At 37.0% G+C, this 22,249-nt stretch overlaps 1 protein-coding gene across 1 annotated transcript in view; it reads left to right on the top strand.

The window, feature by feature from the left end:
* The window catches only part of LOC116710206 (solute carrier family 12 member 5), a 150,427-nt gene that overhangs the window by 108,383 nt on the left and 19,795 nt on the right, over positions 1-22,249 (top strand). The window contains 5 exon segments of the mRNA XM_075074313.1: positions 4,867-5,013; positions 16,785-16,839; positions 17,758-17,888; positions 20,167-20,414; positions 21,550-21,761. Coding sequence (XP_074930414.1) covers positions 4,867-5,013; positions 16,785-16,839; positions 17,758-17,888; positions 20,167-20,414; positions 21,550-21,761 — 793 coding nt within the window.

Genomic DNA, 22,249 nt, shown 5'->3' on the forward strand with positions numbered 1-22,249 from the left:
TTGGCTCACTTTTTTAAAATGTGTATAATGAGCATGTGTGTAACATTTTAAGAGACAGACTATTTACAGTACAGTATGTCACTTGGTGCTCCAGAGATTCTGTCGCGGCCTTCTGTTCCAAAAAGCCAAAAATTCCAATAAAGAAACAAACTACAAAAATTTAGCATAAATGGCCACAACAGATTTAGTATGTTTCCTCATGTTTGAGGAAACAAACATCTGTCACTTACCCTAACATTTTGAATACATCTTTAATAAATAAAAAGATTTTTTTAAAAAAGAAGAATCAAATCATTTAATTTAGGGAACTTTTAATGCAAGGTTAAGAATAAAGTCTAAAAATAACTTTATGACCTCACAAGTCCGTGGACCCAGTGAGGTGCAGATATAAAAAATCTGTGGTAGTCTAATTGTGGTAGTTGGAGCAGCAGGAGGCAGTGACTCTAAAGTAGATGAATTAAAAAATCCCGTTGTTTGTAAAGCACACCTGAGCCATTCAGTCGTCGGGCTGCTTCCCTGTCCCAAGGGGTCGGTGGGCAGCTGTTTCTTGCTAGTTTAGTGGTGCCACGCTGGCCTACCTGTAGCTCTGCAACAGTTCCTGTTCTCTTTGTTCTTGGTGGCTCTTTCTCCTGGGAATTCATCACTCTGCTGGCTCAAAGCCCATTAAACAGACTCATTCTGTGTGAGTGTGTAAGCATCTATGAGACCAGACGCTGGTTGCGTCTGCATTCCCTGTCCACAAACAGGCTAATGATGCACAAATTGAACGAAAATAGAAAAGGGAGAATTTCAATAAGCGCCCAGCCTTTTTCCTTCCCGCAGGGTCAATAATTCAGTGAAGCACAAGTGTTCCATCTGTTTCAGGCTATTTCCCAATATAAAGTCATTATTGCATCTATTAGTTCACTAAATTTTTGTGTTTGGTTTTCTGATCATCGAACGCAGAGGTGTTTCATCATGTTCAGGTTCTCGGATTCCAGTTGTTCATTATCAGCTCGTCTCATGTAACAAACAGGATTTTCAAGCACAAACACTGTTTTTTCAGAACCTGCTTATTGTTATGTCTGGATTACAATTCAACGCTCAGCTGAGCACTTCATATAGCAGCTGAACAGAGAAGCTCTGCTTGTTTCAGCTTCCCTATTGTGTTAAGAAGCAGACAGGGGAGGGGACATTTTGTAGACTGTAAAGGATTGTAGAAAATTTTGGTTGAGTGATGTCTCCCATAAACATATTTTCCGTTGGTTAATTATGTGAGAGCAAAAACATTTAATCTGTAAAATTATACCCAAGTCTCTTCTTTTGAAGTCTTTTTATGAGTGTATTATAAAAGAAGGCTTTTTTCTGCACAGTTGGAGATCTTTGTGGGGATTTCCTTGTTAAATAAAGGAAAAATAAACAAAAGAGTAAAACAGAGAATACTACAGTTTCCAAATGCACACAGGTTTTCCTTTAATGGCCTACCTGTTTTATTACAAACTGACCTCAACCTGCTTTGTGCAGTGGCAGCAGTTTTGCATGTAAAAGCATAGTGCTTACCGCAGGCGTACCTGTCTGCTTGCAACACCTGACTGCTGTTGTAGAGTACACACCGAGTCCCTGAAGGTCCTGCCAATGCAAATTCAGTCATATTAATTACAGCATTCCTAATGGGAGATAGAGAAAAGGGTTTGGAGGTTAAAAGAGGTGACTATGTCAGGTTTTGTAAGACAGAAAGACAGAATTTGGGCTTCCTTGTGTTATTCTATGGTCTATTAATCAACAAAGATTACGGTATTATTATTATTTTTGCCTGAAACATATTTTTATATTATGCAGTAGAGATGTCATTTAATCGGTTAACTTTGCAAGAATATAAACTGTGGCAGTTTATATTTTCTGAATTCCTAAAATAACTGGGCATATTTAGATTTTTATACTCTTTAACTTATTTTCAGCTTCTTTACAGGGGTCTAAATAATGACTAATACAAACAGACAGTCACACTGATTCTCCTTGTGTGTATTGTAAAATAACATGCAGTCCTAGTACAGGTGTACAGGAGGTTAAAATACTTTCCAAAAAGTAATTATGGCTTTGATAACACAAATGTACGTAGCTGTGCAAGTGGAAGCCCATTCTGGGCTCATTGAGTTAGAAAAGGCCCTTAACGTCAAGATGATGAAAAATCACCTCCTCCATTGAAGGACACAGTCACATTGAGCGAAACTCAGATTTACATACAACAGACAAAAGGCAGACTATTTAAATCACTGTCATGTGGCGAGGGATGTGACAGAGATGAAGGAGGTTTGTTATTAGCTGCTCCCTTTGAGCGGCCTGCGGAGGCCAAGACACGGATCTTTGATTAAAGTGCAGCGGGGCTGAAGGCTGAGATGCTCCCTGCTGGGAGGATTTAGTTGTAGAAGAGGTAGTAGGTCAAAGTGTAACCCGGAGGAGAGCACAACTGAGACACATTTCACCAAATGCACAACAAACTTTCTGAGATGAACTTAAAATATTTCAACATTAATCATTAGCTATAACAGAATAATTTATTAATATCCATTATGTTGGATCAGTAGGAAATCCCAATGCAGTAATGTTAAGGTCAACAATCTGATATTGAAGCTTTTGTGTCCCTCAATCTTAGGCAATGCAATGTGAGACAATGCAAAAGAAACCTAACAATATCAGCCTGTTTTAATAAAAGCAAAACATTCTAATTACTCAAAATGACACTGCCATTGTTTTTTTTTTTTGCATAGTAAGCCAAAAACAAAACAAACAAACAAAGAATCTTCAATAAAATATGTTATCTATGAGGCAGTTGCTGCTTTGTAGCCTGTGGGGTCCCATTTGTAAAGTTTAAACAGTCAAATTAACTGCAGTAATTTTTGTTATTTAGCTTCTCATAAGGGAACAAAATGGGGGTTTATTTTCCAAACTCATATTTTTGTCATTTTATTCTTTCATTTTTTTTAATGCCACAATTTCAAGCTAAATATTGAATTGACAAAATGTTAAAACAGCTGAAACTATCTAAGTTTCTCAGGGTCATTGTAGGTGGTTATGAATGTGGGTAGGAAGAACTTCCTGTTGTGGCCATTATTACAACAAATCTGATGAAACGCCCGGCTAAAGACTCTGTTGTTGTACTGCTGTTTTGTGGATGCTCAAGGTTGTCCATTTTGTTGTTCATTTTATAAACAATCCTTCTTCACAATAATCTCCAGAGATGCTAACACAGTACCAAGAATCACTCTTCTTTTTTTAGCCATTTGGTGACAACCATATTTTTGACTTGGACATCAGCCAATTTATCCTCTCTGTTATTCTCTGTCCAGTAGAGAGAAGCAACAGTCTGTGTGTTTTCTCTTCTGTGTAGCTGAGGTCGATGCTTTCTCTTGGTAAACTGGGTCAGGGCTGTATATGGGGATAATTACGCATCTTTGACCAGCTGTCCTTGAGCAGGAAATGAATATTTCACTGTTATATGCGAGGTCATTGCATTTGTTGTTCTGATTTAAAATACTCCATCACAGATGTGCAGGCACATACACATTCAGGATGACAAAATGCTATAACACACAAAACAAACAGGCATATGCTCACACTCACATCAAGGACAAAATCTTTCTGTGAGTAAACTGAGACAGAATGGATCTCTAGTATCCAAGTATCAGAAATGGTCTTAAATATGTTGTCCTTGATTTATCCTTCTGGTGCTGTTCAGGGAATCTTTCTGTTTATTCGCTGATCCACAGTAGGGACAAAAGTGCAGCAACAGTACTGTAAAACTGAACAAGTCTATTACAAAAAACAAAAATGGTAAAGCCATCCTTTAATGCCCCCCAGGCACTCAGGAGATTGTTGCCATGGCAGTCCATTTGATCACAACATTTCTTTGTTTTTTCAGTCAAAATGAGCTTTCTTGACCTCATCTTACAAAAAGTAGGAATGGGAGGTGTTAAATTAATATTTATTCTATACTTACTGCTAAGTTAAACTAAGAAATGTTAGACCTTCAAATGCAAGTCTAACTGAAGTGACAAACAAGGAAGCGAATGTCTTGACTTAAAATTTCAAGTACAAAAAGCAAAATTACAGGTATACTTCAGATATCAGTTACCATCACAATCTGTCACTAAATACAATGTAATAAGACTGCACAGCTTGTTACAAAAATATAGTGCTGTGAAAAATATATGAAAAATATAGACTAGCTGTTCAACTTTAGTCATTTATTTTCATGCCAGATTACTGTTTCATCAATTAGTGTCTGGTTGGTTTTCTAGAAGTCTGCTTTTATCTTGTGCTTTTGTCTTTAGAGCTAGTCTGTCAGTGAAAACACATAGAGAGTTTTCCACGACTGGTAATATATTTACACCCCACTTTGATTAAAAAACAAACAAATAAAAAATTAATTTAATTGGTCATCAGCAGCAGACTCAACATTAATCACTCACGCCAAAAGATACAAACTTGGATTTGGATCTGTCCAACTAATAAATGTGTATTTTTCTTTAACATGAGTATGATGTGTGCTGTTTGCTTCTATATCTAAAAATGGACAAGACATCTAAACTAAAGCAGGTTTTCAAGCCGTGCTTCTCATCATGCATTGGTGTTATCTCAATTTTCACTGAGTCATACCTGCCAAAATGTAGCAGAAATCTCTGTTGATAATGCACATCTGGGGAGTCGGTTTTACAGCAATCTGGCAGTGACACTGAGCCAAGTCTGCACCCTGTGACAAGTGATGGCTTATTGAAATTCAAAAACATAAAGTACGACAACAGTTTAAGTTTAACAAAACACAAAAAATTAGTTATAACAATTTGAATAGTGAAATTTGACTATTGTATTTTTCTCGTCTTTATCCAGGCCCCTCAGCTTGGCACCCTGATGGGCGTCTACATGCCCTGCATCCAGAACATTTTCGGAGTGATCCTTTTCCTCAGGATGACCTGGCTGGTTGGAATCGGAGGTGTCATCGGGACCTTCATCATCGTCTTCATGTGTTGTGCCACTGTGAGTCTTTTGCCTACTTTCACTTTTAGACTTATATTGTCTTAATGCTCAAGTTGTCGTGAACTCTAAAAATTGTAAAGCAACATCTGTCCCAGGAGTAATAAAGATTCGGAAGAAATTACTGTGGGAATATATTTATATTGCAAGCTATTTGTATTTTGTCACTTTCAGAGAATTTACTATGCATGAAATTTATTTGAATGTGAATATGCTTGAGATTCTGTAAACCTAATAATTCCAGAAATAGATCTTTTATTTATTTTTAGACACTTGAATAGACATCAGTTACCTCAGTAGGCATTATTATGCCGCTGCTGCATCCATGTTGTTAAACCAGTGTTATTAAAACACTGGAATATGGGTTGAAGCCTGATTCCTAGAAATTGGTACTGACGTCTGCCTTGTTTTGTTTAATCCTAATTTATGAGATCTAATTTATGAGATTTTATGTGCTTTCACTGTTCTGAAGGGGAAGCTGCTGATGAAACATTTATTGGTTGCCTTTTCAGATACAGATTAGTTGGTTTGTTGCATATTTATTAGAGGAACAATGTAATGTGGGTTTAGGTTGTAGTAGACAATATTATTCATATTCATCATGATGCCAAGCCTGGTGGAGCAGTGTGTTATGTTTACCTGGCCAGAAATCCAGCAAGCAAGTGTGTGCAAATATACAGAGTGTTAGCTTTAAATAGTTACTGCTATTCCGCTGTCCTGTGCTGGTTTGTACTTGCTAGAAAATTGTGTGCATCTGTTAATATCGTGGCTGTTTACATCCAAACACAAACAGACCTATCTATTCTTGAAGTAAACAAAACAGCAATTTCAAGAGTGTATTTTTTGCATCAAGTCATTGTCTGCATAAATGCCGTTTCATAATATTTCCAACTGTGAGAATGACCCGCATCAGAGAGTCTGTCAAATGAAAATGTGGATTGCAACTGTGAAGAGCCTGGCTGGCAAACTGTTTGCAAATTTCCCAAAAATATATCTGATGGTTATACGTAAAAATAACTTCAGAAACCTGCAGAAAATAATTTAAAAAATAAAGCTCTATAACAAAGAGACATCTTTAATGCTCAACTGGATTCTACAGATTCCCAAATGCATGTAGCAGCAAATAAAGCAAACTCCTTACTACAAGGACAAGGACTACATACTATATATCCAGTGTTGCAGAAAATACAGACACAGGTACTAGACACTGTGAAAACAAGAAAACTGAAGATGAAACACCTTGATGTTCTATCGTTCCTATTACTGTCACTGTCATGGTGAATTCAGGCCTTCCCATGACCTTGAGACTAAAATTACAACCCTATCCCACAGAGTCCTGCTGTTAGTTATCTGTGTGGATTTTCACACCGATTGTGTTTGACTTGTTTGATGAAATCCATCGTCAAGGAACAAATATCGCAATTTTCCTTTGAAATTGTAAAACTGTAACCCTTTTCAGAGCAAATCTTACAAAAATACAACCACCATCATTTGCGCGGGTCGGGACCCAAAGCAACCCACAAATACCTGAAATCCTTAAATACTTGAGATCCATTCTATAATTGTTTGTTAGTAGTTCCGTCACCAAATATACTTCAATATGCATTAATACACAGAGTGGAAACCCTCTTGTCATTACCGAAAAATCTAACATCCACAGTCTTCCTCATCTCTGCTGCTAGGGGCACAGCCAATCAGCACCAAAGGAAATAAATGGCACTCCTGGATTGGTTACTTTGCAAATGCCAGCCAGTAGAATGTCAATTAGCCCTGCCATGAAGGTATTTCAGAAATATGAAGACATTTTATCATCCAGTGAAATTGGGACTTTTAACGGTATCATGTGAGCTCAAAGCACTTTTATACTTTGTAGCAACAATGGTAGCTAATATTGAGCTAGCATGTGGCGACAGTGGTAAGAACGTGCTTCATTTTCCTAACAGAAAGAACCCTTGAGTAGAACAGAAAAAACAATCCAAAACATATGGGCCACAGCCTACAAAAAGCAGAAACAAAATCAACCTCCTTCCTTTGTCATCTTAGTCCCAAACCTAAATCCTAAAATAACCTGTGGGATGAGCTGAAGAGAAGAGACCCAAATCTTTCTGGAGAGAAGAAGGAACTAACAGTTCCTCTCTCTAAATACTCTAACCAAGAGGACTAAGTGTACTTGTAGACATTTTAAATAAATAAAATGATATACTCATATTTTATTACTGTTTGAAAATATTTAGAACTTCAGAAACTGAACTCAATCACATTGCATTGAAACCCTCTCATTTCTCCCAGAGAATGACGCATGAGGATTGAAATCTTAAAAAGTGTGAAAAAGCTGGTTCAGCCTCAGATTGACAAGAAGCCAGTAAACACACATCATTTTTATATCCTCACTCACTTTCACAGCATAATGCCCCTCCGTGTACACACCTGATTAAAGCCTGAAACACACACTCTCTTTTCAGTCTCATGCACACACACAGCGCTTATCAGTCACACCAAGCTCAGAGCAGAGCCCCGGGGCGATAAGCCAGAGCGTGAACAGTGCATGAGAAACCCCCCACTCCCAACACATACACGCATACACACACCTCTCTCCTCCTGAGCGTATTACATAACATATAACCACTGAGACCTCCAGGGGTTGCCAGCCGCATGATGAAGGAGTGCATGTGTGTGCAGTGATTCCCACCTGATTGAAAGCCACAGGACTTGTGTAAAGGAATCGTGGCTGCTGCAATAGTCCATGTTTTATTCAGTGATGGGATATTACTGACAGCACGCTTTTCATTAGCTGCTCAGTCACAGCTGCACATATCTGCTACCGAACACACATACACGTCCTAATTTTTGCTGTCAAGCAGCCTTTTGACAGATTATTAACGAGGCTCGGCGCTTTTTTCCAGGAAATCTTTATTAAATAAAAAGTGTGCCTCCATGTGGAACTGCTCTGACACCGTTAACCATGAAATGATATGCAAAAGTCAACATAGCGCAGCATTCTGCAAGTTGGTATATTCAAACATCTGGTGTGTGTGTGTGTCTTTATCTCACATAATAAATTTAGGCTTGTCAGGAAGATAAAGAGACTGTTCATATTCTGGATGTAAACTTGTCAGTTGTTTTTCCATTCTCATTACTCCCAGGTCATGAATCCTAATGCTGCCAAGAAAAGGGTCGACTGACTCATTTAAATGTTTCGGATGATTTTTTTCCTTTTGTGTCTTTCAGTTTTCATTCCAATCTCTTTCCATTCCTCAGTTTCTCTGTGGTTTGTTCAGTAATTTTTCTCTCATCACTCTGCTTCTCTCTTCTCTTTGTTTCCACGTACCATCCATCTTGCTCCTGTTCTGCCTGAGTTGTCAGCCTCTTTTGTTTTTCACAAAATCTTTTTGCATCCGGCACATTAGCCTAAAAGTGATAATCCTCTGCATCTGCTTCATCTGACACTCTTGCTTTCCTCTGCAAGCCTTCCACTGGGACGTCATGTGATGAAGTGCATACTGAAATGCAGCAGCATGAAAAAGTTCCCTAACAGACTTGTTCAAAATGTTTCAGATTTGTGACCAAGATAAGCTTAGTCAATCCAAAAAAGCAATTCTCAAATGGTGCTTTAGAAAAAGGTCAGTGCTACCTTTATTAAATTTGAATTTGTTTCACCAAGAAATCACTTAAATAGAACCTGTGTGACAGCAGGAAGTAGGATAACATTATCTCAAAGAGCAGCAGATTGACTCCAGTTCACAGAAATTCATTTCAAATCTTTTGAATCTTACTACACAAAAACAGTGAAGACATGGAAAAGTGGAAAATCTCCACACAAATGCCTGTCAAAGGTTCTTCGACAGTCCTTTTATGATTAATCCAAAACATCACAAAAAAACAGAACAATATTAAAAGCATTGAAGGTCTCAGTTACCTCAGTTAAATTCACAATTAATGATTCATCAACAACACAAAAGCTGGGCAAAATAGCATCTATCTTAATGCTAGAAGGTGAAAACCACTGCTGGCCAAAACAGCATTACCAAAACAAATAAAAAATCTTGATGATCCTCAAGATTTTTGAGAAAAATATTTTAGTTCACTGCCAAGACAAAAGCCTGCTTTTAGAAAGAGATGGGTCCCTCCACATTTCCTACCTACATTCAAACATTGTGGTGGTGGTTGTGTGACAGCCTGGGGCTGTTTTGCTGTTTCAAGACGTGAATGACTTGCCATAATTGAAGGAATGTTGAAAAAGGTCCCTTTAGGTAAAAACAAAACTGAAAACATACAATGACAAATGGAACAAACAGGGAGTCAGGGCAGAAGAGCAGAACAAAATTATATGAGGAATCATGGCACAAATGGAAAGATCCAGCAACTGTAGAAAGTGAAAGAGGAGCTTAAATACTAAACTGAGAAGTGTAAATGAAAAAAACAGCTAATTACAGGTGAGGGGATGCAGCTGGGAAAGAGAGTAAAGAATTAACAGCTGAGATAGGAAGCAGAATAGAAGGCTGAGGATGAGGTAAAAAAAACAAATAAACATATATATACTGTATATGAAAGGGGAAATGAAAGCTGAACAGTAACAGAAATAAATACTAATCTAATTAAACACATTCAAAACAAAATAACTGAACAAGAGAAAAACTAAAATGGAAAGATAAAAAAACAAAAAGTAAAGAAATGATCAAAACAGAAAATAACTGAAGCTAAAAATCCAAACACCTATGGATCATAACATTTTGTATTTAATCAGGTTCCCTCAAATACTTCAATTTGTGTTTAAGTGTGACAAAAAAGCGATAACAAAATAAATCTGTAAAAGAGCAAATACTGTCGCACCGGACTGTCGGTACTATAATGCACCATCGAAATGGCAAATTTCTACTTCTCAAAGATTTTCTGCATTTGAGAAACAAAGCATGCTAAGAATGCAAGCACTAAGGGAACTGGACGACCTCTAGTCATGTCTAAACTAATTTCTGCTCAGCTCTGAGGTCAACAAAAGGCCACATCAGTTTGTATCTCAGGGACAAAAGATGTCCTTTGTATTCACAGTTATGGAGCAACAAAACCAATCTGCCCTTCTTTTATATTGTATTTCCCATAAAACATTGCTTTAGCTCATTTGTCTCCATGTTGGCTTAGAAATGAGTGATGCTCTTCTCCTGCTTAGACCACATTTGGAGGAAAATTACACTTCTCTATGATATGTGAGCTTTGTGCAATTGTACCTCATGTGGCTGAGACAGATGGCACGGCAGCATAATCTGACGTTGTCTGCTGGCTCCCTCACAGACCAGAGGGGCCGTGGGTTCAAGTGAGTCCAGGGGGACAGACTCCAGGTTTCATAGAGAGATATGAGTTTGAGCCAACTGAAATATGACTTATGCTATATTACACAGACACATGAAAAAAAAAAAATCCCAATTTCAGATTTACTTAACACAGGGAAATCACATGCTGTTTCCTCAATGGTGGTTTCTGTACACCAAAAGGCGGCTGATTCAGTAATAACAAGTTCATAATGTTTACTATGCATAACAGGATGCTTCAAAATGGAAAAATTTGACTTTCATTAAGAATTATTCATAAAATAAAACCTGAGGAAAGATTCACTTGGTGAGTTTTGTTAGCTTTCTCGATATTTCTCTAATCTATTGAAAGACTAAACTCTCTGGATGTTTTTTTCACTGAAAACTTGACTTATTGACCCAGACATCCCTTCTTTTTTTTTTTTTACTGAGCTCTACGCCTGGGGAGATTTTACTTTGACACATCAAGTGTTTTTTGAAGCAGCAGGTATCAACCAATCACAGTTGAGACTATCCATTGTGGTTGCCATTGTCTCTACCAAGAAGTTTGGTTTCTTTTGTTTATTAACATATAAAAACATAAAAACATTTAACTCCAGTGCCTGAATGGCTTGTGAAATGATCTGAAGTTAGCATCCACTGATTCAATTTTGCCTTAAAAAAGCCTTATTAACTGCTGGTTATATCAATCAATCAATCAGTCAAATTTTATTTGTATAGCACATTTCAGCAGCAAGGCATTTCAAAGTGCTTTACATCATTACAAACACAGAATCACAATGCAAGATAGAATCAATCATTAAGTCAAGTTCCATCAATAAATTTGTAATTGATTACATTTCAAATACAATTCTAAACAGGTGGGTTTTCAGTTGAGATTTAAAAGAAGTCAGTGTATTATAGCTGTTTTACAGTTTTCTGGAAGTTTGTTCCAAATTTGTGGTGCATAGATGCTGAAAGCTGCTGGTTATAGCAGAAATTAAAATTGAGGAAAACATTAAATGATAAGCTAAGGTGTTATATTCTGTATATCATCCTTAACAACAATTATTAACCCTGTGAGTATTATTAAAAAGCACAGGTCAGGCCCTTTACACAAACCACAACAAGAAGAAGTGATTACTATTGATCTTATTACATTTCATTGTTCCGCTGGGTAAACTTTGGCTATGCTGTTTTTATGGATGCTGCTTTGACAAATTTCACCAACCTAAACATTGTTTTAATCTACATCAATTAAAGGCTGCAGAAGATGCTAACCTCAGTGAATCCTACTATAGTAGAGAACTTTATCTCTTCACCTGTCCAATAGGTTTGCCATAAATCCCTAAGTTTTATGCCAGAACTGTGTCTCTGGTATGAATAAACGAAGGTATTACAAATGTCTTCAAACTTGTCTTACATAATTTGATTTGTTTTATTTCCAGTTACTGTGGCTGGAATAAGCAGTGCTGCATTAATGTGCAGCATGCCCATTGTACTGCACATTTATCCTCATATACGGTACCAACAGCATAAATTACACAATTCAATTGATTACTGTTCTCTACAGTTGCATGGTGATTCAGTGATTGGGTATTTGTGTGGCTGCAGCCCACATCAGATAAAACACTTAAACAATTACTGTCTTATCTGCAGGGCTGGGAGAAGAGCTTGTGGCCTCATTATGGCCAGATTAGACCGAAATTCAGAGCCTTACTCACTTCTCAGTCCAGATCAGTCAGTCCAATGGGCCCTCAGGTGGCTCTAACCACATTACAGTGTTCACAGAGGCGAATGTGATGCAAGTTAAACATAATTCTGAGCATTCTGCATTCTGTTGTGGAAAAATTATCAGAATGTGTTGATTTGTCCATTGTATCTGGCAAAGAATGCTCTGAAAACGGAAATGAGATTTTAATGTCCCATCAGAGACTTACAGTATAAGTTTACAGTTAAACTTAAACTTTGAAATTTCATAGCGAAGCTGACAAAAGGAACCAGTTTATGCTCTACATACACATAAGTGTACAAGTCAGAAAGTTTCATAAAATATATAGAAGTTGGCCTACATAGCTATTAAAATAGTATGACTTAGTATTGGATACCACTCCATAATACAATCTGTACTTTCCTGGTACTTACATGTTATTAACCAATTATTTTCTGTTATTTATTTGATATTTCCTAAACATTTACAGAAAACCTTTCACAAACATACATGTTTTAGTTAAGTTCACCAGTTATTTCCTGACACTTTCCCAGAACTTGCACTTTCTAGAAACTTACCCTTACATTCTAGAACTTACAAAGAACATTTACTGAACATTTTGAGGGTGCTTATAAAAATTATTTTCGATAACTTGTGGTATACTTTCTGGAACCAACATGATTCTTTCAGGAGGCACATTTAATTTCCTGTGTTCATGAAATTTAACAGCTTTAATTAACAAAGACAATCCAGGTCAGATAGTTGTCACAAAACCAACCTCTAATAGTAATTAGATGTGGAAGAAAGTAATAAGCAACAAGCTACATTTAAGTTTCATAAATTAATTATAGGTTCCAGGAATGTACCATGCAATATCTTTTAAGGCTCCCTGTAATATCTAAAAAGACCGGAGAGATAAAAAAAAAAAGGTGGCTTAGTAACACTCTACAACCACTAAGTTCTGTGAATATAAAACATATTTGTTTCAGCAAGGTGAGGCTTTAATGTGTTACCAGTAATTTCATCACCCATCCATCCATCAAATGTTTGCACCCACATCTCAGTGCAGGGTTTCTCAGACCATATTCAAATAGGTATAAAAAAAAAAACCTCAGAGTTATGCATTTTGTACCATTTCAGCAAAGTCTGTGTGTCAATAAATGTTTTTCTTCATTTTCTTCAAGGTTTTAGAGGTTAGCTTTTGAAATGCTACTCTTACTATTATTGCCTACGTGTAATCTGCATATATCAGTGAAAATATCTGTAAAACCAAACTAAATCTAAATTTTAAATTACCACAAAGGAAAACAGTATCAATTTGATTTCCTTGTAAGGATTTAAAGCATAGTGTTACAAAGAACATAAGATAGTCGTTGTTGTTGCTGTTGTTAATTTTATTGCCGAGTGCTTTTACACGGACGTGCCGTCTGGTTAAACGGTAAATAAAGTAAGAAAAAACAAAACATCAATACGTATTGCAGAATTCAATCAACACAACTTAAACATAGATTTATTAGCTAGGCTTGACTAACCAGTTATAAGGCAGTTTATAACACTTCGTCATATAATAAACATCGGCATTCAACTATCACAGTGCAGCAAACACAGCTAGCATTGGGCTAATTAGCGCTAGCAAATTCAGCAAGCTCACGTTTAGAACAGATAACAAAAAACTCATCTCCCCACAGCTTACAGCATTAATAACTCACCACGTTGGGCAACACTCATGAACGCCAGTAGAATATGATTTTATTGTAGCTTCAGCTTGTTAGCTTCAGCTAACGGCAGTTTCGGTGTATTACTGGCCTGCCGTAAGTTTTTTCTCTTGTTTCACCTCCCCTCCACAACCAATGCAAAACAACTACAGAGCCCCCTAGCGGAATGGGAGGAGTGAATCCAACACATAGAGAAAAGCTAACTTATCCTTACAAAAAAGTTAGCCAGCACAATAGCTTATAAAACGTAGCTTTTGACAAAGAAGCAGAAAAAGATGGCCTAAACGTTTTGAGATAAAGTGAATGCAGCATGATTTGAAGATGACTGAAAACCAAGTTTTTTCAAATCCAGTTGTCTATAAGTTTTGTTCAAATATCCAGGTATCTTTTCTGCAGCACAGACATTTTTTCTCTTTAATCCATCCCTTGTAATAGAAAAGTCAAAAAGCTGGAGGATAAGAACTGTTTTGTGAAAGGGCATTTAAATCTTCCAGTTTCTCACATCTCCTCCTCCCTTCTTTTCTTTCTGTCTGTGCTGCTCTCCTTCATGTGGTGACAATGCAAAAAGACACTCAGAAACCAAATAATGGTGTTTGAAAGAATAATGAAATCTTATTGCAGCCTTTGTACTGTCAAACACATGGTCTTTCTTTCTGTCTCAGTCACTCACATGGCTATTCGCTTTGTCTTTGTTTCACCCCCATGCCTGTTCTTCCACTCACTGCACGCATCTCTTCCTCCTATCTTCTGCAGGGCAGCCAGGGCCGGCTGTCAGTGTTACAGGCAGCTCCACTCAAGCGTGCACTTACATTTCTGATGGTGTTTTTCTCCCACTCAGTACCAGACTTAACATTAGAATCGTGATTGGTTTCTGTTGGTTCACATAGAGTTGTTGACAGGCCCTGTTGTAATATTATATATACCGTCAACCAGCAGGAAGCATGAGCTTTTAGCATAGCTGTAAACCGTCAGTCTTCCTGCCCTCATGGATGTGCGTAATTTCAGTATTCTATTTTGGCCCGTGCAGAAATATCTCAACTATGGGTTGCAGCGGGGTGAATTATATGAACTCCCCTTTTACACCACTGAGATTTTTTGTTGTTGTTTCTCTGTTGATTTCTCATCTTTGTACCTCACTACAACAGCATGCTGTGCAGTGTGTGGTTAAAAACATTACTGCAATGTACAAGTGAAAATGAAGTAAACGATTGTGCTGGTTTTCTGAAAAGTCATGTCTTTAAAAGACAGAAAATAATTTAGCAAAAATCTGACAAAATCAAAGACATAAATCATTCTTCAACTCAGCATTTAATCCATGCCAAATCAGTTAAAATATCTTTAGAAATCAATTTGCTGTTGATTACATTTTTTTCCATTTGTCAAAGTATGGTTTGTCTTCTATTTTTACAGTTTCAGCTATTGAAGTATGAAAAATATGTTTCTTTAGCTTCATTTAATTGTAGCCATAATTGATTCATCTCTTGGATTTTAGAGTCGTTTGTTCTGCAATAATTCATAGATTGGATATAACTTGATTGTCACCATAAAAGAAGCTAATGTCCAAAAACCTTCAAAAGATTTCTTGAAAACCCAGAAAAAATTTCAATAAAATCACTTTCACTGACTACAAGGAAATATTTTGAAGGAAAATGAAGACTGTAAGAATGTCCATGGTCTGTTAGATACCCAGGTTGATGATTAATTAGATCCATGTTTCATATGTATAACTACTGGGACTGGCCTAGATATCATTGAGTTTTAGATACATAGAGAACTCAGAGTCTGTCATTAGTGAAACAAGAAAATTAAAAAGGGGTCAGAGTTTATGTTGCATGTTCTGAATAGCAAACACAGATATGTTGAATGCTTAGCCATGAATTGTGCCTGAAACATAAATTTGAAGGGGATATCCAATAGCTTTAATGATTCATCAATGTCACAAGCCAAGCATTTAATTTCTCCATTACTTTGGTTCATGAGTAAATGCACTCAAAATGGTATACATTACCAGCTGCAGCTGTACCCTGCAATGACAGCTATCTATCAGATATTATAGTGACGTGTTGCAGAGCTAAGGCTTGCCGTTGTCTGTCTTTGTGCTTGCATAATAAACATTGTCAGTGTTTGTTGTCAGCAGTCCTGATGACCTTGCTGATTCCAGGATTTAACTCTCGACCCTGCTGCTCATACATTCTGGGACAGACGGTCACTGAAGGCTCCCAGTAGTAGATGTACCACCAGTACATCTCCACATCCAGTGAAACTCTTGTTAATCATATAAAGATGAAAATAAATTCATATTTGAATTGTTTACATTATAAGAGTAACAGTTGTATTTTGATGACATAGAGATCTGTTCTGTTCTTTTTTTAGAGAATACAAAATCAGAAATGTTTTTAAAACCATTGTTTCTTGATGTTGGACTAAATGTACCTAATCTAAATCTCATATTTTCTAAATGTTTCAGTGTGAGATTATGCTACTGCAGAAAAAGGTTATTTTATTTTATTTAAATGTTTTTGCATAGAGTGCATCCAGAAAGTATTCACAGCTCTTTACCATTTCCACATTTTGTTTGTTGATACAGCCTTATTCCAAATTGCATTAAATTAATCTCTTTCCTCGAAATTCTACACAGAAATACCCCATCATGACAATATTTAAGAAAACATTTGAGGGCGTTGCAGATATTAAATATAGAAAACAAAAAATTTCACATTGACATAAATATTCCCAACCTTTATACTTTGTAGATCCACCAACAAAGTGGATCAACAGTATTTCTTTGCAATACTCCTCAAGTGTCATGAGGTTGGATAGGACATTAATATAGAGTAGAGTAAGGTTGCAATATAACAAAATGTTGAAAAAATGAAGCACCATAAACTACTTTCCAGATGCAGTCTATATCTACTATGAGCTCAGAGCATACTTTAGGTTTTATGTAACATTTGGTGAAGGCATAAAACAATGGTATTTGATGAGAATTTAAGAAAAATTTTTATCATAATAATAAGCAGATTCTGATGAAGATGTAATATGTTTTTTCTCTCCATCTCCTTGAAGACGATGCTGACTGCCATCTCGATGAGTGCCATCGCTACCAATGGAGTAGTGCCAGGTGGGTGAGCAGACGCCGGCGCCACACAGTCATCACCGTTTGATGCTGCCCTGCTTCTAAATTTTCCCTTTTCACGGATTGCTTTTGGCACATTCCTCCCTGCACAGCTTGATATATTCAGAAACATTAGGATCTTTAGTCTGTGATCTTGTGCTCTTTAACTTTCTCGTCACACATTATTTACACAAAATAAAGTATCTGCCAAATTCCTGCCAGTAGGACCCAAATCTGCACATTTGGATCCATGTGACGATGCATCGCTGTACGCATGCGGTCTGTAATGTGGGGCTACGTAGTAATAATGGTCCACATCTTATGTTCAGCAGGGGCCACAGCAAATTACAGGCTTGTGAAGGAGCTTGGATCTGAACACCCATTATAAGCGTCTGGCGTAAAATGGGTGGCAGCCTTTATGTTGTTGGGAAGTGCTGATTAGGGTCTATTTATTTATGCACAATTAATTAATTGGCACAATGTTTCACATAAATATAAAGGCGCTGTATTAACAAGTCAGAATAAGAGGAGGTTAGTAGCACAACACAGTTATACACCAGTGTTCCCTGTAATATCAAAGGATTAATGCATTACTAATATTAATTATGGAAAGGTGAATATTTATAAAACTTATAAGTGCATTAATCAAACTTGCACAAACTTTGAGGTTTATTTGATTTGTTTTTGAAGTGATGTACAAATGATCCACTATTATTTCTGTTGATTGGTGGTAACCTGATTCTCATTCTGAACACTAAATCTGCTTGGATAATCAAGTTATCATAAACAAATCACTAAACTGGTGGAAAGCAAAGAGTAAATTATATAGCTGATTAAAATAAACTTGAATAGATGTATATTACAGCTAACTCAGTCATAAAGAAAACATATGCATGCCAATGTTACTCCTGTGTCTGTTTTTAGCTGGGGGCTCCTACTACATGATTTCCCGTTCACTGGGCCCTGAGTTTGGTGGAGCAGTGGGGATCTGCTTCTACCTGGGAACCACCTACGCTGGAGCCATGTACATCCTGGGAGCCATTGAGCTGCTGCTGGTATGAATCATCTTACCAAGATTACTGGGTTCCCTCTCTCCTAATACTCAATTTTCTCAAATGAAAATAGGTTCTGAGCTCAGCCTCATACACCACGCTGGTTATTTTGCAAACTGCAAAATAAACTTGCAGCTTGCCATCTCCTGCTGGTCCATATTACTTATTGCAGTCGTGTGCCCACATTCCCTTTCAGCAGCTTAAAGGTGTATTATTATTATTATTATTATTATTATTATTATTATTGATAATAACTCTAAAACATCAGTTTTCTAAACACATTCCAGACATCTGTTAGCTTGCAAAATGTTCTGCTTCATAGAAACGGTTTTCATATCCTAAAAGGTTCAGTACAAGAAAACCAAAACTGCAAAAGTACAAAACAACTTTTTGTAATTTTTGTTTTTTATTTATTTATCTATATCATCCACTCATGCTATCTCTTAACTAAACACATTCAAATTATATCAGTCCTTTACTAAAGGAGAATATTCCTACATTTCCTTCCTCCAAGTGTTCTTACATTAGTTATATAGAAATAATTTGTTTTCACAAAAATCTTCCAATAAATAAGTTATGGAGCCAATATTTGAAATTGTTTACCAGTATTTATTAAGTTAAGATCTAATTAATTTAGTCTTCTGTACAAATCATGTGTTATTGTAATAAAAATAATGCTTGTACAGCTGAAATCAGTCTTCTCCCACTCAAACAATGGAGTCAGGAATATCTTGAGATATTTCTGCTGCAGCGTTCCCATGCCAACCCCGATTGCTTGTTAATCTTATCTGTGCTTGTCTCTATTTTTGTTGCTCAGCAGCAGGAAGATGATCCTCGCATTTTTAATCCTGACCACAAACCTACAAGTGGCCTAAATTTTCTAACCGGGGAAAAAGCTGTCTATCTACAAAACAGGCGGTAGACCAGTGTGGACACTGGCCAAAAAATAAAACCGCTCATAAACCGTCTGCATGCATGATGTTAAGAAATTAATGTCAGCTTTACAGTCTGCTTTGTACTGGATGAAAATCCTTCATCCTCACAGATAATCGAAGCCATTTTAGTCTCACATTCTGTACATATTGTTAACAGATTACTTGAATATATTTCAGAAAGTGTTATCATTCCTCCGTCCTCCTTTCTTCTTCTGCCTTTTGTTTCTCTTGTCTTCCTCTGCAGCCCAACATCCTGCAAGGAATTTTGGGATAATTATGCAGCTGATGCATTAATGAGAGATCTAGATACTGACAGGCTTACAGAGGCATTCTCTCCAACAGCTCTGACGATGACTATTTTATGATTAAAATATTTTATTCTGTTATCAGTCGATCTCCTTCCGCTTGTCTCTTAAGGTCATGCAGAGTTTGATCATGCCTGGAGGTTAATATTGTCTTCTGGGTCAAAGCTGGCTTAGTTTCCATTGTAAAACAATCCCGTCGGAATAGTGCGGAACAGACTGACACAGGTCCCCATTTGAATACATTTCATCCTCCAATCCTCAGCCAAGAACACAAACCGAAGTTGCTATTTTCGGAAGTATGAAGAGTTCAAAGTGAAGCAGGAGATTTGGTTTTTTGTTTTTTTTGCCTGGTGATGTGCCGTTATTCAGATCAGATCAGCTTTTCAAACCAAACGTCTGAGCTGAGCCGTAGCGCTCCACTCAGTTCTTGGCACTTTTAAAAATAACCTTTTTACAATGATTAAATGGTTTGTGGTGGAAACCTAACGGTTGTTCTTTTTTTAAAAAAAGGGAAGAAACTCCCATGCTTATGTAACTACAATGCTATGAATCATCACGAGTTGATGACAGATACTGATGGTAATTGTGGGTTTACAGTTTGATGTGATGGGGCTATTCTTGGATTTAGTAATAGTAGAAGTGTATTAATGACACTTAAGTTTCAAATATAAATGTTCTTGCTTGAATTCTTCTTGAATTCCTTATTAAATTGGGTTAAAATAGCAATAGTGTGCAACAGAGGATTGTTAATGGAAGAATCACGAGTTTTACTCTCTCCTCACCTTATTCTTCCTGCTCCTGGCTTCTTTTTTATGATTCCCTGAGTCTATTTTCCCCTGGTTGACAGGTAATACATTTTTCCGCTAACAGTTCACAAGAAGACCAAGATTCTAGCGTTAAGTCTGCCAGTTGAAATCCCCTGATACGCTGTGGAAAATGAGAAGTGAAAGTGAAACAACCACCTCCAAGATGCCCCCTGGCAAAAATCAGATTTTTCATAAGAAAAAGTGTGTTTTATGTGTGACCCCCCTCTATGTTTAGATCTACATAGCTCCCAAAGCAGCCATCTTCCCCCTGGAGGGCCTGGAGGGTGCCGAGGCGGAAGCCGCCCTGCTGAACAACATGCGCGTGTATGGGACCATCCTGCTGACCTCCATGGCCACTGTGGTATTTGTTGGCGTCAAGTATGTGAACAAGCTGGCCCTGGTGTTTCTGGCCTGTGTCATCCTCTCCATACTGGCCGTCTATGCCGGAGTCATCAAGACCGGCATTGACCCACCCGATTTCCCGTAAGTGAGACAACTAAGACAGAACAGCAGAAGAAAATCAACCATAAATCAAACCGTTAGACATCTGAAAATTCATGTTACTCTTCAAATCGATACTGCTGAAGAAAAAAAACAACACATAGAAACAAAACAACGTTTTATGATTAGCAGCAAACTTGATTAATGTTGTATTAAATGAATTACTACTATAGAACACTGTCTTGCATATTTCTATCCTTGCTTATGTGCACAGCATCATACAGTATTATGCATAGATGTTTGATTTCCTAATATTGCTCCTATAAATGCTACAGATCAGTACCTCTTTTTTTGTATCCGGTTAACTTTGTCATAGCACAACATTATGAAGCATGGTCTGAAAAATGAAGAAAGAGGACAAGTCAAGGAAAAAAGTAGTGTTAGACCTAAAAAAAAACAATACATGCAGCAAATGCGGTATCTGAAAGACATGTCTGCATGAAATGCTAAATTTAGAAAAGAATCCTCCCAGCAGATCTGAAAGATGCCTAATTTTGGAGAGCATACTGCATGCCAAAAGTATAATGTTTTGCTACTTGTTGGTAAAACACAGATATGCACTTATTAGGTTTTTCCTGGCCAATATCTATTTCTGCTTTTCTGATTTCTGCATTTTTCCAGACAAAAATGAAAAAATGATTATAATTTTTACTACAGAGCGTATGAGCATAACCTGGATTTTTCTTTTTACTAAAAGTGCATTTTAGTACATGCTTTAAGTCAATTCTGTTAGTTTAAGAGTTTTCAGTGACCACTGATCAGAGCCAATTAAGGGAAGATTATTTTACAAGACAGTCTGGCCCATTTGAAGCAAATTAAAAATAAATGACATGATTGGGTTTTTTTTCTCAGATATCCAGATTAACTTAAACTACAGAATTTAGTAGATCAACAGAGAACAACTTCGTTTTAAAGACAAAGTTCTACATTTAAAACAGAAAACCTTCATTTACTGTTTTTGGTTTTTATGTTATTTACAAAGTAAATAATCATATTTGCTGTATTTACTACAGTATTGTATATATGCCAAATTTGCTGCGTAAAATCAAATCAGACCGCAATAATGTGAATATTCAGTATTTTGTGATTTGAAGAAGCCCAAAAATTTTTTCCACAGCGTTTGTATATTGGGGAATCGCACTTTGGTGTGGAAGAACTTTGATGTTTGTGCCAAAACCATTGAGACTGCTAATGGGACAATCACCACCCAGCTGTGGCGCATGTTCTGTGACTCACCTTTCTTGAACGCTACCTGCGACAAATATTTCGTGGCCAACAACGTGACTCAGATCCAGGGAATTCCCGGGGTTACCAGCGGAGTCCTGGCAGGTGGGTCCAACTGTTTTGGATCTGCTAGTGTTTACATCTTTCCAAAGTGAGAACAAAAGTTAGGTTTTGTTATGCAAATTGAACATCCAAAGACATAAGCTTCATTTAAAAAAAATCAATTTTAAAGAAGGGGGGGGGGGTTGGCATTGCTTTTTTCAGTGAAACAAATTTTTTCTGGTAAGGGTAGAAATGAAAATGTATTTTTTACTGATTGCAGCATAGAATTTGTTTATATATTTTAATATAATGTGGTACAAAAGCTCTGTCATTTTCTTACAAGGACACCAGGTTTTGGATCAAGCAGTTTTGTTCTTCAAAGCTGGAAGTGTTTTGTAGCCAGACACAGTTCACTTCACTCACAGCTTTTCCTGCAGAGTGGTTCCAAACTCTTAGCTTTAGAAAGCGCAGAGCTAGATTAACCTTATTTGACTCTGATATTTAACAGTAAAACCCTGCATTAATCATAAGGTAAGGACTGTGCCCTTTAA

Source organism: Xiphophorus hellerii, chromosome 20, assembly GCF_003331165.1.
Source record: "Xiphophorus hellerii strain 12219 chromosome 20, Xiphophorus_hellerii-4.1, whole genome shotgun sequence".
Taxonomy (NCBI): Eukaryota; Metazoa; Chordata; class Actinopteri; order Cyprinodontiformes; family Poeciliidae; genus Xiphophorus; species Xiphophorus hellerii.